Source organism: Hoplias malabaricus, chromosome X2, assembly GCF_029633855.1.
Source record: "Hoplias malabaricus isolate fHopMal1 chromosome X2, fHopMal1.hap1, whole genome shotgun sequence".
Lineage (NCBI taxonomy): Eukaryota > Metazoa > Chordata > Actinopteri > Characiformes > Erythrinidae > Hoplias > Hoplias malabaricus.
The window spans coordinates 40,741,457-40,758,589 of record NC_089819.1 but is presented as its reverse complement, the minus strand read 5'-3'; the positions used below and the strand labels follow the sequence as shown (position 1 = coordinate 40,758,589).

The window sequence follows — 17,133 nt, the reverse complement described above, 5'->3', positions numbered from 1 at the left end:
ACTTTATCGAGATGCACTATGTCCCCCCAATATTAGACTCACTCCTATGCCCTTGTATACCAGTATGTTCAACTTAATCTCAATTTTTCATGAGGCTACATGCCACTACACAATGTAAAATGCCCAAAAGCTGGTAGACACCCCTATAGGTTTTCATTTCACACATTATAGACCCACACAGTTTAAATATTTATAGAAAATCTTGAAGTAAATGAGACAGTTCCGAGGCAAGTGTCAGGACAGATCATCCAGCATTAGTACCTAGTAGTATATATATATCTATCTTCCATTAAGTACAGTTTAGAGAAACACATCAAGACACTTTTTTTAAGGATATCAATACTAAGAAATCATTAAAACTAGTACATGTTTATGCTAGTGAATATGCTACCATATTTGTGAAATCACAGATATTAACAAATGAAACACTAAGCTACAAATACTTGTAAAAGCTGACTGTTTTTATTGAGTCCATTGGAACAAAATTTACAGCACATTAGATTCAAAATATTTCTAATGTTTGGCAGCAACTAAGACAAAATGTGAGACATATACCGACCTACTTAGACCTCTCAAAATATTTCTACACATATGTAGAAGATACAGCTTTACAATCAGTCAGATTACATCATGCTGACCAATATCCAGCAATGGAAAAACATAATACAGCATTGACCTGGTGGTTAATTTGATTGAGTGAATAAATCTGTGGGGAGAAAAAAAAAACAGTGGAAATACCAAACAAGTAGAAATCAACACAAACACTGATGATCAAAACAAGTCTATTTATCTCCTCAATACATAAATAATGTAGAGCCCTTGAAGGAGAGGGATACGTTAAAAACCTATTCTCAGGGAAAAATGCACAATATGAGCCCATATTTTCTTCAATTTTTGTGGTCACAATGTTTTAAATCTCAATTGCTTCCCCTATTTAAAATTAATTTTCTTCAAAAAAAGCATAATTTATAATCATTATTTTGTATGTATGCTAGTTTTTTAACTTAAAACACTGAAGCAAATGAGTGAATAATTTGTAAATTGTTGGCATATATTTAGAAATATCCAAATATTATAAAAGAATAAATATCCGAGGACAACATTTTACCATAGGAATGGATTAGAGGAGAATATGTGCACAAATTGCAAAAGATTTTTAAAAAAAAGATTTTTACATATCCTCTGTCTTTCTGGGGCTCACTAAAACAGAGACAACACATAATTCAAGTTTAAAATTGAAACAACTTGACCATGAATAATAATACTGCAATGTAACACTTACATAGTTGAATATTTTGGCGATTTAAAACTTTTATCTACATTCCTTCAGTCAGATTGTAAAGTGAAATAATAGAAACTTAATTTAACATCATGAATGATGTTAACATCATGAAATCTATGGGAGAGTTAGTGCTTTGATTCTGTTAAACATCTTACAATGATAATACTTATGCTAATACTCTGATAGGCTAGTCTAACACAATATAATTGTAAATGTAAATTCAGCTAGCAAACCTAAAACAGATATCTTGCTATGTGCTGTTAGCTAGCTAACACACTGTCTGCTAGCTACCTATAAATCAATTTGCTGTTCTAGAAAAATGTTCCCACAAGACCAAACATGATTGTCCAGGTAAAACCAAAATTAATTTGAAATAAGGATTTTATGTGATAAAGCTCAACAAATCCAAATGTGTGCATTGTTAACCTTCTGACTCAAGGTACATAGAATAATCAGAATTAAATGCCAACATCTCAAATGAGAATTATACCAGTTTCTCAAACTCCCCTTGTAATTCATTCGCTCAATAACTTTGGTTACAAATGAACCAATTAATTATGTAAGAGACAACTTGAAAGAGCAAATGACATTCAGACACTGAACATTCCCTAGGTACAACACAAGGCCAGAATCCCAGATCCTTGCTGTTTCCAGAAACTATTTCACCACTGACTTTCTATTGTGCATACAACCATTATCCACCATCCCAATGACTTATGAACACAATTTTCTTCTCCTTTCTTTAGGAATAAAGCTGTTTAGAAGATTCAGATTTTGAATTTAGCGGTAATGTAGCATGCTCTGAAAAAACAAGGCTCGTGATCATTTGGCAATCAGATCAGGGAATGACAGACAAAAAGTAAAAGTCATGTTGGAGAAAAATGCTCAGTTACTGGAAAAAAAGAAAAATCAAAAAAGTTCTGAAAAGCGTCAAAGTGGTTCTAAAAATTATCGCTGAGCTGCAAGTGTATAAAAAATAGACTCGATGACTTGATAAAAACACCGAAACTTTCTGAAAATACAGCTCTGCCAAATCCACATTAATGTTTTCATTTTGGCTTAATTGGCTTACTATATGTCATATTAGGAAGGATGCAAAAATCCACGCAGGGACTGGCTGAGGTAAAATAAGCAGATTGAGGGGGTGATGTCAACTGCTTTTGTGATAATATGTAAAAAAAATCTGAGCAGGTTTTTCTGGGATTGTGCAGACAGAAACATTCCCAATCTTTGATTGGACATGGTGAGAAGTGGCCAGAGTCCAAATGTGTCCATTAAATGGCAAAGTCATCCTGGGGGGCAGGGCTAAAGGCAGAACTCCGAAGCATGTCCAGGCAGTTGACAAGGATGAGGCAACCAGTCAGGTGTTTCCAACGCTTGGTGATAGGGTTCTTCATGCGATCCAGACCCAGGTGAAGCTCTTGGATGACATCACGGTAACTATCTCCAATCTGTGCTGCCCATGTCAACAGGAAGTCATACGCTGGCTTCCACATGGCCTGCAATTGAATGGATGAATAGCTTAGTGAATAATCAAATTTGTGAAATACATTTTTATATCAATGTATTCAGTTTGCTTACATGAACGTTATATGAACAAATGTATTGGGGCACACCATCTAATCATTGAATACAGGTGTTCAGTGCACAGAGCACACTGAACGCAAGTGTGGTACTGCAGTAGGGTGCCACATTTGCAACAAGTCAGGTTGTGAATTTTTTCCCCATCCTAGATATGTCACATTTAACAGTGTGTTTCATAACTGAAATGTCAAAGCATTTTGGAACCACAGCAATTCATCTACAAAGTGGCAGACCATGTAAAGTAACAGAGCAGGGTTGACAAGTGCTGAGGTGCACAGTGTGTAAAAGTCACCGACGCTCTCCTCACTCAATTACTGCAGAGTATCAAACCTTCTCCAGAATTAAACAATAGGTTTCAATGGCTGAGCCGCTACATGCTGCAAACCTTACATCATTAAGTACAATGCCAAGTGCCAGATGATGTGGTGTAAGCACACTGCTACTAGACTCTGCAGCAGTGGCATTTTGTTCTGTGGAGTGATGAATCACACTTCTCTATCTGACAGTCTGATGGCAGAATCTGGGTTTGACAAATGCCAGGAGGAGCTTACCTGTTTGACTTTATTGGGCCAATTGTAAAAATTTTTGGGGAAGGGATAAAGTTGTGGGGTTGTTTTTTTAGGGCTTTGGTCTAGGCCCCAGATTTCCAGTAAGGGGACATCTTAATATGTCAGCATACCAAGACATTGTGGACAATTGCATGCTTCTAAAATTGGGGGAAAATGGGGATGACCCTTTTCTGTTTCAGCATGACTGAACCCCTGTGCACAAAGCAAGGTCCATGAAGGCATGGAGGGATGAGTTTGGTGTGGAAGAATTTGGTCAAAACAGGGCCTCTGACATCAACCCCATCAATCAACTTTGGGACTGACTAGAATGAAGATTTTGTATGAGGCCCTTTCTGAACATGTAATGGAACACCTATAGTAGCCGCCTTGTAGCTCCAATGCAGACAGAACATATTAGATAGAAACATTAACTTTATGGCTTGTGAGTGTGTTTATGTGTATGTGTGTTGTTTGTGTTTTCCTCACCTCACTGTCCACCACTCCTGTCCGATCTCGGTGCGGGGCTTCGTAAGCATCCATTTGCTGTTTGGACACTCGTGCAAGCTTCTCAGCCAGTTCTCTCCAGCGAGAGGCCACCTCAACTGCGGTGGTCAGAAGAACAAAGTCCAGGATCAATCGGCACACCAGACCCTGACAGTCCATCTTCAACAGAGCCTGTGCACACATAAACACTGGGTTTAGTAACTTCCAGGACATGGGTATTGAGTAAGCTTATGCCATTAAATATTTGTCCATATCTAATAACAACATTTAATGTTGTACATGTTCTTGAATCAGATAAAAATGGCGTTGCAGTCCTTGGGTTGCACATTACACTGAGTTTTATAAAAAACTAACAAATTCATACAAATGTATTGAAAACATATAGAGAAGCAAGGACAAGAGAAGCAGAGGCAGAGAGAGAGAGAAAGAGAGAGAGAGAGAGAGAGAGAGAGAGAGAGAGAGAGAGAGAGAGAGAGAAATGATGGATGATGGGGAAAGAACAATTGGTCACAAAGGGAGAAAAATTGTGTGTGTGTGTTTGTGTGTAAGAGAGAAAGAGAGAGAGAGGGAGAGCGGGAGAAAGAAAAATAGAGAACGGGAGGATGACAAGCAAGAAAAGCAGAGATAGATAGATAGAGTGTAAGTCAGCCGTGTTTTACCCATTAGAGTAAACAGCTTTAAAATAAGTGACAAAACACACACACACACACACACACACACACACACACACACACACACACATCTTTAGCTGCTGCAGTAAAAAGTCCATTTTTGGTTTGCCTGATATAAAGAGAGCTCACATAAAGTCTAACAGTTAAATAAAAAAGCTGTAGGGTAATAACATTTATTCACAGTCAAATAATTTGGAAAACACCCTGCTCAGAAAACCGTACGGATGCCATGTTCATGACAGAATACAAAGCATTGGACAAAGTTAACATTTGCTCAAAGGTAGCGCCCTTTCACAAAGTCACGTCCAGTAACACTGGCCGTAATCCTTTTGTCTGGATTTCCCTTTGTGCTTCATTTTATATTCACCCATGTTTTTTCATCAATTTATTAAGTGATATTTTCACTTGCATGTTCTCTACCAGTCACAAAATCATTCTACCAAGCCGGGAGGGTTCAGCCCCATAGCTCAGCACGTTTGGAGGCGAACACCAACTTTGTATGAGTTTTGTGTGTATTTTCAGTAACTGTCACAAATACTTTTTAAATCATTCCACCACATTATACGCAGTATACACAGATTTATCAGGGTTAGTGACAGAATGCAAAGTTTTTGTGAAGTGCACATTCAGTATGTTTGTGTGTGTGTGTGTGTGTGTGTGTGTGTGTGTGTATGCCCACATCCAGCAGCTGGTGAATTTAAATAATTTTAAATATTTCAGGTTATAAATGAGGAGCTGCAGAGCGAGGATGCTGAATTCTGACTGGTTGCGGCAGGCTGTGTTTATTTCAGCAAATTCACTGTGTCACAATGCTGACAAATACACACCAAAAATACAGGAGGGAACACACACACACACACTTAAGTAATGTCCAGAGCTTTTGTTTATTTCCATTTACATATTGGAAAACAGACTCATTGTGACAACGTATACACACACACAGACATGCACACACAAATATACAAACACATGCTGATATACTATGTATTTTCATTTCCAGCTTAGAATACATAACACAAACACACACACTCTCTCTTTTTCTCTCTCACACACAGCCAGGAGAAATGATCGCACCAACACAGTCAGCAGTAGGAAGTTCCAGACTTGCCTTTCCCTGTTTATCTCTGCCTTTGTTTTCTGTATCTCTCTCTCTCTCTCTCTCACCATTTCTTTCCTTTCTCCCCATCTATGGCTCTTTCTGCTTCCTCTTTTTGCCTCTCTCCTTTTTAACTCTCTCTCTAGCTGTCCCCGTAGACTCCATGGTTCAATAACTGCATCCATCTAAACACACAGCGTGTCCTGTTTTCTCTCTCTCTCTCTCTGTATTTGGAAGGGGACTTGGTCTGTAGAGAATAGAGTGGTAATCCCCACACTCCTCTGTGTGCTTTTTAAAAGAGAGAGGGAAGGAGAGAAGAAAGAAAAGAACGGTCTGAGCTGGAGAAGGACGACACGGCTGGGAAATCCTTGTGTGTGTGCTTGTGTATGAAACAAGAGGAGGCTATAATCAGCTCAACATTACTATTCAAAGTCATGCAGTCAGCAGTTGGAGGAAGCACTCACTTACAGATCACAGCTATGAATAACCTACACTATACGGATTAAATTTGTGGACACCTGCATGTCCAACATGTTTCTGAAATGAAGGGCAGTAATCCTGAGTTTAGTCCTCTTTGCTGCAGGAACAGCCTCTACCATATTTACCATATTCACCTTCAGGGAAGGTGTTTAACTCAATGTTGAAACATTGCTGTGAGGATTTGATAGCAGACGCAAGAGCATTTGCGAGAGAGGTATATTGAATAGGACACAATTATTTAAGAGAACACTATTCCACTAGCACCCAAGCCCAGTGTTTGGGTGCTTTATTCACATTTGGCAGAGTCTTGGCTTTGGTCATAGTAATCATAGGTCCATAGACTTATGTACAGCTGCTTCAGAACATCCCATTGCATTTGTTAATGCTTTTCTATAGAGACTGTACAACTTTAAGATGGTGAATTCTCTAATCCAAATGATTTTGGTCCTCTACACTAACTGTCCATCCTCTCAGCTCCACTGACTTTTTAGTTCTACACTTACAGACCGTAGTCTATCTGTTGCTCTGCATACTTTGTTATCCCCTTTTACCTCATTCTTCAATGGTCAGGACCCACACACATTGTCTACAGAGCAGACATGGTATGGGTTGGTGGGTCAGTCTCAGCGGTGCAGCGACACTGAGGTAGTGGTTTTACAAGTGGATCAGGCACAGCAGTGCTGCTGGAGTTCTATGTAAATATGTTTACATTCATATTTAGAACATTTGCACCTATGAGCCAATTTCTCTGAGTTAAACTCTTTCTGTTTTCCACCTGAAATATATGATAGCATTCACCAGGGCAAGCTCATCTTCTTGAATGAATAAAATAATGAGGTGTTGGAAAAAAAAAACCTCAAATTCTCCCAAAAACAATTCCCTCCATTTCTCTATTTTCCAATCTAATTTTACTCTCTCGTTCTCCCTGGTTGCTTGCTCTGTAATTTGCTCCCCGTCTGAGCAGCGCTTTCTTCTCAGTTTCGCTAATGTAGCGTCTGGGCCTGGGCCAGGAGGAGCCCACTTGGGGAGGGTATTTGAGAGTGTGTGTGTGTGTATGTGTGGTGTCTGCTGACGCTTGACATTTTGGATGCTATGGCAAAATGTCACTAACATTAAAGCAGAACAAATAAGGCCAGCCCAGTTTCACTGCACTGTTAATTTACTCACTGAGGGCCAGTGTGAATAATTTTCACCTAGCTTTTATGAATACAAAGCTACCACATACCACACGCCTCATTACTGACCACAGGATGCACAGCGTCAAATGCTTTTCTCACAAAAGCTTCTTTAGTATAAATACTTGGCTTTTATTGACAGTCCCAGAGCCAACAACTAACTCCCCGATTCCAAACCACTGAAGTCTGGAGTTCTAGGACATGAAGTTTTTGTAATTGTGCCATATGTAGACTTCTCATTGTGTAATATGCAGTAGATACTAACGATAGTAATATCTACTACATTTCTAATGTTAATAAGGGGTGGTCCTGTGGCACAGCAAGTACTTTCAGTGTCACACAGATCCAGGGTAAAGCCCTGCCTCAGGTCACTCTGTGTGAGGAGTTTGATGTGTTTCTGGTGTGTTGATCCTGTCAGGCCAGTGTGGTCATTTGTTAACTGATATACAGCATCTGCACTTAGTGTTCTCCTCCAAGTGAGTTGAGCCTGTGTAACAGAATCATCAGTTAGTGTTCTCTTATAGGTGTCTTGAACTGATGAGACAGAATCATCAGTTAGTGTTCTCTTATAGGTGTCTTGAACTGATGAGACAGAATCAGCAGTTAGTGTTCTCCTCTAGACTGATGAAGCAGAATTCTCCTCTGCTCCACAGTCAAAGGCTGGGGGCGTTATGGGGTTTCGTGAAGTCTTGGCATTGATTTTGTTGACGGTAGGCTCTGTTTCTATTTGTAAATGCTTTTCTGTAAAGACTAAGCAAGCTTAAAGTACAGAAAACCACTCAGAATATTCACAATTGTGTTGACGCACAGCTATGTATTTATATCAGAGCGGTTTTGAACACAGCTTCAAGACAGGAACGATCTGCTTTGTGTGCTATTTCAACAAGAAAAACCTTGTACTGTATGCAGCTCATGCTAACAATCGGTCCCTTGTTTTTCCACATACTTGTATTCCCCCTTCAACTGCCCCTCCACCACCTGACATTCTTTGTTTGTAAAAGCTTGTATTCCTCTGTTTCCCAGAACACTGCATTTAAACAATGCTCTTTGATGCCCTGTAGTAACTCCGAAACCTTTTTGTTTTGTGCATCGTCTTATCAGAACATGTCCAGTGAGGGCTGTCAGGAACCGATCGTTTAGAAGATCCATTAAAGTTGGGATGGGAAAAGGCGACAGGAGGACCCTCAGGACTCGCTCGGCTTCCATTATTCAAACACAGTTTTGTCAAAGACAAAAACCTTCTACCAGAAAATGTCACATAAATAGAACACAGCATCACATGCAGTGTTAAAGGTGGATGCTTGCTGTGTCAAACACACACCCTTTAAAATAAAGCTATTCCACAGAAGAACCACTTGAATGAAGGAATGAATAAATGAATGAATGAATATATATATGTGCAATCTCTTTTGTGAGATTGTTGTAAGTATATGATATTATTATTAAACTTATCTGGAGTTTTACTCATTTTGACAGACTTTATTTACAGAGGTTTCCTATTCCTTTCAATTACAGTCCAATCATTATTTCTCGTAAAAAGCAAAGTTGCCTGCAATAGCCCAAGAAAAAAAGATTAAAAAAGCAGAAGGATTGTGCAGCTTAAAGGATTCCCAGGTTTTGCTGGAAATCAGGCAGTTTCTAGGCTGTTGCTGCATGGTCACTAAAGTGTTTTTGCTAAATGGTTGCTATGGTTCCTTAAGGGGGTTGCAAAAATTTTTTCTGGTGGTCACTAATGTGTTCCAGGTACCTGCTAAGGCAATTGCTACAGTATTTATTGTTTTCACTAAAGTATATCAGTGATGTTAGTGTGTTTTCACACCTATAGTTTGTTTGCTCTGGTTTGAAAGTTACGTTTGTTTTTACGCAGTGATAAATCAAAGCGAACCAAAATGCGTTACAACATGTGAGAACATTCTCTTTGTTTATTGGTCAGACCTGTATGGGGCGGGATCAAGAAAGTTAATACAGGAAGAAGCACCTGTGTTGTGGAGTCGTGCATGTTTCCCCTGGTTAGCTGCTAAAGTTTAGTCAGTTCTTTGTTTACTTATTCTGCTGCATCCCATAATGCAAAGCACACCTTGCTATGGAAGCCGCTTAGCTCTAACGTGAGGAGTTCATATGATACTTGGGATTGAGGACGGATCACATTCTCACCACAAACAAAGTGCTCCAGAGTTTATTTGGGACTGGACTGAGGCCACCTCCTCTCAAGGGTCTCGGTTGTTTAGGTCTGTATCCGAGTGCGATTACTGAGTGCACACCTGCACAAATGAATTTCACCAACGGTGTAAATGAATGATTTTCTTGTTTGGTCCGGACCAAGGGAAGTGAACTACATTCCGAACCCAACCATATACTAGGTAGTGCCACTGACTCACATTTAGGCTCCACAAAGGTCTTTCTATTCATTGCTTACCATCAAAGGCACTTTGTTTGCTTGTCAAGTTTCAGGATCAGCAGCTCCATGTTATTTGATCAGGGATGCCAAAATATTAGCATCATTTCAAACCTAAACCATATTTTGAAGCATTTAATGTCTTTAATGTTAGGAAGTTATATCAAAACGTATTCAATTAGATATTTTACAAACACTAACATGCTGTTAGTGCCTCTGTCCAAAACCTACTCATGACCTTTTGACCCAGGACAAAAATAGCACTTAAACAATGCCATAAATAAAGAGGTGTCACAGCTGTTGACCAGTAAATTCACAACACGTCAACCAGAAAAAAGTGCAATTGCATACTTTATGTCAAAATTTTTCTAGTCACCACTTCTAATGAGTTAGTTCTGCTGCTTTATCCCTTAGGAGGTTCAAGACGAGTTGCATCAAAACAAAGTCATGGTTAGTTATGCCGCTGATTTAAGTTGAAAGTACAGGGTTTGTTCTCTGTGTTTGTTTATGTTTTATGATAAAAAACAAAGTAAAAACGGATATATCATAATTGAAATGCAATTAAAAAGTCATGCTCCCTTGTGAGTAAAAGTATGCAAAATCAGACAGGACAGGCACTGAATTTATTTAAACATCCTCATTGTTTTCCATCTTATAAAGACACAAATAAATTATGGAATCTATTTACTGCAAGCTAAATACAGTAAGGAGGTGGGGGGTGGGTGAACTGGCTGGAAGAGAGAGAGAGAGAGAGATGAGCCTAAGGTCACCATGTCCAGTGCTAAGAGACCACTAGGTGGTTTAAACACCCCATCCATCCACTTTGCAATGATTTGGGCTTCTGATCTATTCATCCAACATTGCTTCCTATCCTCAATAATGGTCACATGACTGCCATCAAATCCTAACAGCAATGAGCAAATATACTGTAAGGCCTTGAAAGAAGAGTAGAGATTGCTACTGCAGCAAAAAAGAACAATCTCCATGTTAAATCCCTTCAACTCAGAGGAACGTTAGATGAGCAGGTGCCCACTTTGAGACCTCATTAATATGTGCACTGCTGACCATTGGTTATCTTCTCATTCTGAACATCTCAGCCTGTGAGTTTCCAAGTTAATAAAGGGACCCATGGCTTCCATTTCGAGAAAAGAGCCTCGGGAATGCTTGGAATTCCGTTGCCTGTGACTCAAGGCACCTAACAAAGGAGTTCTGGAAAAAAGCTCCGGAATTAAACTGGAATTTGCATGCAGAACACCAAGGAAGAGGCCAGACCACCTGCTCGGAATGTGACCGTCCGAAAAGTGGTCTGCATGCTGAATCAGGACAGTGTCCAAATAGTTTAAAATAGAACAGGACTCACCCAATATAAACTCAACCATCTGTGTCCAGGGACACCAAGTTGTAATCAGTGCTGGCTCCGTTCAAACCAAGGAGTCTTGGCCAAACACACCATTACTGTCTGAATATTTCAGGAGACTCAAGTGCATGAATTTACAGTGCAATTACCTTTTGAATCTGAATTTCTGTACAAATGATTCCTAATATTTTACAGAACTGAGTCCCCACTGAAACAGATTAATTCTGTGGTTTGATAAATTATAGTTAACTGTAATTTATCAACTGCAATTCCAAATTAAATCTGCAGAAGTTACATTTTGGTTTTTGACAGGCACAAGAATGCATCAACTGCACTATGATGGACCTCAGGCAAAAAAAAAAAAAAAAAGAACTGGCCATCATTTAAGGAGCACCAGAGGCACCTGATTGTTATTGCAATATTTAAGATGAACGAAAAGAACCTGACTGTAGTTGATGCAATATTTAAGGTAGACAGGAGGCACCTGAATGTAACTGTGAAAATATTTAATGTGGACCAGAGGCACCAGGATGTAACCATGGCAACATATTGCCATTTGATGAACAATAGGCACAAGAATCTAACTATGGTTGAATTTAAGGTGGGGCGGTATTTATGACATTCAATTGTATCAGCAACTACATCAGTAAGGGAGGAATAGAGGAATCTAAAGGAAAAATGGATATGGTGCACCATTTAAAGTTGACCTAAGTAACCTCAATGTAACCGCAATAGTTTTTAATGTGGATCAGCGATAACTAAAAAAAACTTAAGCAATATGTAATGTGGACTGGACACATTCAAATGTTACCCTGACTGGAAGCACCAGAATGTAATTATGGAAATATTTAAGGAAGACTGGAGGCTCTAGAATGGAACTGCTGCACCACTTAAGGTCGTGCAGCAGTTACATTCTAACTTTGGAAAAGAAAGCCACTCCCGCACTTCCCCTCTTGACTTGGCCTGAGGGAATCTCTGCCATCATGCAGAAGGGCATTCTGATTTGCCACAGGCCTGAGAAATTGCTACCCACAGAACCCGAAACCTTTGGACTTGCACGAGGAAAGGAGTGTGTAGAAAAATAGACTTTGTAGAGTCAAATCCCACAATTATTTCAGAAAGTGTCCACTCATGGAATAAATGTATAATGCAAATAATAGTTCAAAAGGGTGAGAAAAAGTGAATAGGGAAAATGAATTAGAATGGGGGAAAAAATAAGAAAAAAAATACATGGCAAATAAGGAACCAATTTCAGCCTAAACATTAGTTGTACCTATGACACAACTCAAAACACAACTAACTGATCCATGTTCAGTTTCTATTTGTGCAAAAATACTTGTATGGCTTAAAATTGTTTTGTATTTTCACAAGCCACTGTCTACACATTTGTAATCTATTACCCTAACCATGATCATCCATGGCTGACATGATGTCAAGGATTCCACAGAACCAATCAGAGTTAGCAATATTTTTATGTCCCTCACCTTAAAAAAGACTGCATTATAACTAAAAAAGTTCTACATCCCTGGACTTTACAGGGAGTGCTCTGCCAGTATTAAAGCCTTATAAAGGGGCCGGAGGGCTCCCAGAGTGCGTGCCCCTGAAGGGTTTCTTTTGGCTGTTCAGCATTATGAGTACTGGGGCACTAAAGGGCATGGTTCCTCAGGACAGTGTTGCAGGTGTGAATTTTACATGTCATAGGGTACAATTTTGTGTACGGTTGTTTTTTGGCTCCTGTCCACTGCAGGGGCATCCCCAGCCAAGCTAATTGTGCTAGCTTCTCACAACTACTAGCACTCACTTTTTGATGTGGCTTTGTTTACATTGCCATTGCACTGCCACTATCAATCATTCTCAGATATGACCCTCTCAGTTCTGAGCAGGCAGAAAATGTTTGATTTTTAGAGCTATATATATATATATATATATATATATATATATATATATATATATATATATATATATATATATATACAATTTTATATAATTAAAAATGAGTGGCCAGTGGCTTTAATATCTTATTTTTTTGTGCATATATTTTATTTCTATGAACAGTTTCTGGGTACCCACACAATAATGTCCTTGCAAATTTAAACAGTATTTTTAATATGTCCTGAAGACAAGATTGTTGACTGGGCAGAACCTGAATCTTGTTTCTGTACCATGACCTGCAAAAACGGTTTGGCAGCCAAGACATTACCATATTTCAGGCACAGAAATTGTCCTTGTATTTGCCCTGACTTTAACTATTAGAAGACATCAAATAGTTGCAGCTAACCACCAGTTACTTAACAAACAATTGACTGTGACTGTTATTAAGTGGTTGGAACTATTTTCTATAATATGGTAAGATCACATTCTATCAAGTCAAGTCATTCATTGAGAAATTCAGCTCATTCCAAAGTGTTGCCCTCAAAATAAAAAATAAAAAAATGAAACCTTTTCTAAACTCACTGCTATTGTTTGGTTTTGTGTGAATTTGTCATATTGACAAAACTACGCAGAGCTATTTTCTGCTGGGTGTCAAATCTATCTAGACGTTCATCCCTCAGTGGCACAGCTGTGTTAGGGAGTGGAAAAAACCCACACACTTCTAAAGCTCTTTATTAGCATCTGAAAGCAATCGTCCAGCAGATGAGTCAACGACGCAGAGGATTGAGAAACCAATTCCACCCTAAAAAACTTCTGCAACCCTCCGCTCCCTCTAAAGCTCCTCATCCCCCACTCAGGGGTTCATTAGGGGCAGATGAATGGGGTTTGAAACCTGAGGAAATGAAGGACCCTGAATCAGCCAAATGGAACCACCAACTCAGATGGGAGAGGGAGAGAGAGAGAGAGAAAGAGAGAGAGGAAATCTGACAGGTGAGTGACAGGACGAGCTGACCCACGTGACACTGTTATCTCTGTCCGGAGTTCAGCAGCCTTAGAGAATTTAAAGAAGGGGGAGAGAGAAAAAGAAAGGCACAAAAGTGCATCAGGGAAAGCAGCAGGGGGTGAGTGAGGATAGCAGAAATCTCTCCCTCTGCTAACAGCAGGTGAAATGAACCCAATATTCAGTTGGAATATTGACCAACATCAACACACAGCAATAACTTGGATCTTCAGAGACATACAGTACTGTGCAAAAAGTCTTACAGAACCTCACATTATTATTATTTAAATAAGTATGGTTCTTCTATAAAGATAAATAAAAATAAAATAGGGCGGCATGGTGGTGCAGCAGGTAGTGTCACCGTTACACACAGCTCCAGGGACCTTTGTGTGTTGCCTTCCAATGACCCTGGGTAGGCATCCAGACATACCACAACCCTGAATTGAATGAGCGGTTACAGATAATGAATGAAAGAATGAAAAATAAAATAAAAATCTCCCACAGTCCAAAAACATGCAGGTTGGGTAATAACTGTCCTGGTGTGTGAGTGAATGAGTGTGTATGTGAATGAATGTCTGTATGCGTGAGTGAGTGTGTGTGTGCCCAGAAATGGATCTAGCGCGCTTCTCGCCAGTGTGTGTGTGGATTGAAAGTTGAGTGCTGATTGTAAAGCGTCCTTGGGTTTCTAGAAAGGCACTATATAAGTGTAACGTTAAATAGGTGTGAGGGTGTCACCCTGTGACAGACTGTTGCCCCCTCCAGGGTGTGTTCCTGGCTTGCGCCCAGTGATTCCGAGGAAGGCTCCGGACTCACTGTGACCCTGAACTGGATAAGAGCTTACAGACAATGACTATATGAATGAATGGATGATAACCTCAAATAACCCTGGATTGAGAGTTAAATTAACACATTCACACATAGATTTTCACTGCTTACTGTTAAAATGTAATTTGTATTCATTTTTGTATTTAGTTTTTTGTTTCCAGTAAATAAACTCTTACTGCTCAGATAAATACCTTTTGACATCTCATTTTCAATGATGCCTAACACCTTTGCCCAGTATTGTATTTTCATTCCAACGCAAAGTTCACTTTCAAAAAGAGGGGATAAAACAGTAAAAACAAATAGCTTAAGCACCTTGACTTGGCTTCACTTCACATTATGTTCCTCTAAACTCCAAAGCTGGGGTCACACTGCAGGCCACATAGGATCTATTTCTTAAAGCTGAGTGTTAGGCTGAGCGAGTACATCACAGGTTATAGTTAAACTTATTATAAAACATTAAACACCCCTCCACAGATCTGAGCAGATAAATATGCCCCCTTGTGGAGAATTTTTAACCTGCTAAACATGAGCGAGTGAGTGAGTGAAACCAGGTGATGAGTTGTTCTGCTACGCATATGTTCTGAATTTTAAAACATTATAGGACTCAAGGTAAGCAAATAAGCAAAAAAGGTATTGTCAGTGATTATAGTGATGACAGAACTGCCGAACAGTGACGAGGTTAGATTTCAGCTTGACAGTGTAAAAATAGGTACAGCAAGTCTTAACATACTTGCATTTTTTTAAAACCCAACATCTGAACATCTGTGCAGTATATTTCAGAGTCAGGACGTCAGATGGTTAGCGACGCTAGCAGCAAGGAATGATGGGTCGTTTCATTCATCTGCCGCCGGATTGACATCATCCATCAAACTGAGGCTGGAGCCTCCCCAGGCATCCAATCAGAGCTCAGCTTTCACACGACACACTTCAAATATATTCCACCTGTCACCTGACCCTCCTCCTCCACACACACACACACATACAGCCTCTGACAGGAACATCACACACCAGTTACTGAGGGGCACCAAGGCTCCCAAAAAAGGAAAATAAAATGCTAATGGATAGATCCATAAAACAAATCTGCTAAGAGAAATTAGCATTTAAAGAACACCTCCTGAAATGAAGGGTGTTAATCAGGAGTTTTTTCTGTTTGCTGCAGTTACAGTCTCTACATTTCTGGGAAGGGTTTACACTAGATTGGCTGTAAGTATTTGAAGGCATGCAGCCACATTCACATCTATGAAGTCAGGTACTGATGTGGGTGATAAGTTCTTATTCCTAAATCAGCAAAAATAATAATAATAAGTATAGCAATAATATATGGCATTTTAAGGCACTTATTACTAACCCAAAAATGCCATTTCCATGTAATTTCCAGGGATGAACATGTAAAAACAACCACAAAATGAAAGGAACATATAACACATAACAAAATACAACAGGAGTAATAATAAGGGTCAGCGTGTTTTAGGCTAAACAGAGAGGTTATATGCAACAGAAAGGTTAAAATAGGAATAGTGATAGAGAGTTTGACTGTTGAATTTCTAGAGGGAGGGAGCATCTGTAGAAGGCTCAGTCTCCAAAAATGTGCAGGTTGGAAGAGGGAATGTTGTGTAAACCAGTTGAAAAAGATCTGAGAGTGCGGTTAGGTGTGTAAGGTTGAAGAAATGTATTGGAAGGAGCTCCAACTCTACAAAGAACCCTCAAACCAATGAGGCCACTCTCTGGCAGACTCTTGACCTTGAGCATGGTGACTGTAGCCTTATGTAGAGCTGCTCCAGAGCAGATTAGCACTGCCAATAGCAAGAAATAATAATAATAATAATAAAAAAAAATCTGATGAGAAATAAAAAGACACAGACTAAAAGCTGATTTAAACTGTGCTATATTAATGACGATTCTCTGATCCAATCACCCAAATCATACCTGCTGTGTGGGGGTCCTGTGGGATTCCTGACCATTGAATAACTGAGTGAAACGGGGCGAGTATGAAGAGCAAGTGATGGATATTACTCCACAATTGTAGAATTTGTACAACAAAGTGCACCTGTGGAGCTAAGAAAATGGAGTGTTGGCTGACTGGAGCTATGCTTATGCTGTAGGTTTTGTAAGTTCTATGAATCTTGTCATTTAGGGACACACTATCTGGACATAATGTGTTCCTTGTCAAAGTGGATCATTTCTTAATTCCTGACTGTGCGTTTCATACTGTCCTTTACACTGAAGGATTTTCTGTAAAGAAAGACTCGTTTTTAAAAGCCATATCAAACCTGTCGCTGCTGGGAGGTGCAGGAGAACAGGAGCACACTAATGACTGCTCACGACTTCAGCTAAACTGACAAAG

General features: G+C 39.4%; 1 protein-coding gene across 1 annotated transcript in view; it reads right to left on the bottom strand.

The window, feature by feature from the left end:
* Window positions 1-479: 479 nt before the first annotated feature.
* LOC136676769 (SH3 domain-binding protein 4-A) overlaps window positions 480-17,133 on the bottom strand; it is a 49,790-nt gene continuing 33,136 nt past the window's right edge. The window contains exons 4-5 of the mRNA XM_066653983.1: window positions 3,901-4,089; window positions 480-2,781 (exon numbers count right to left, since the gene is read on the bottom strand). Of these exons, the coding sequence (XP_066510080.1) occupies window positions 2,557-2,781; window positions 3,901-4,089 (414 nt within the window). The 3' untranslated portion in view covers window positions 480-2,556. The remainder of the gene's footprint in view (window positions 2,782-3,900; window positions 4,090-17,133) is intronic.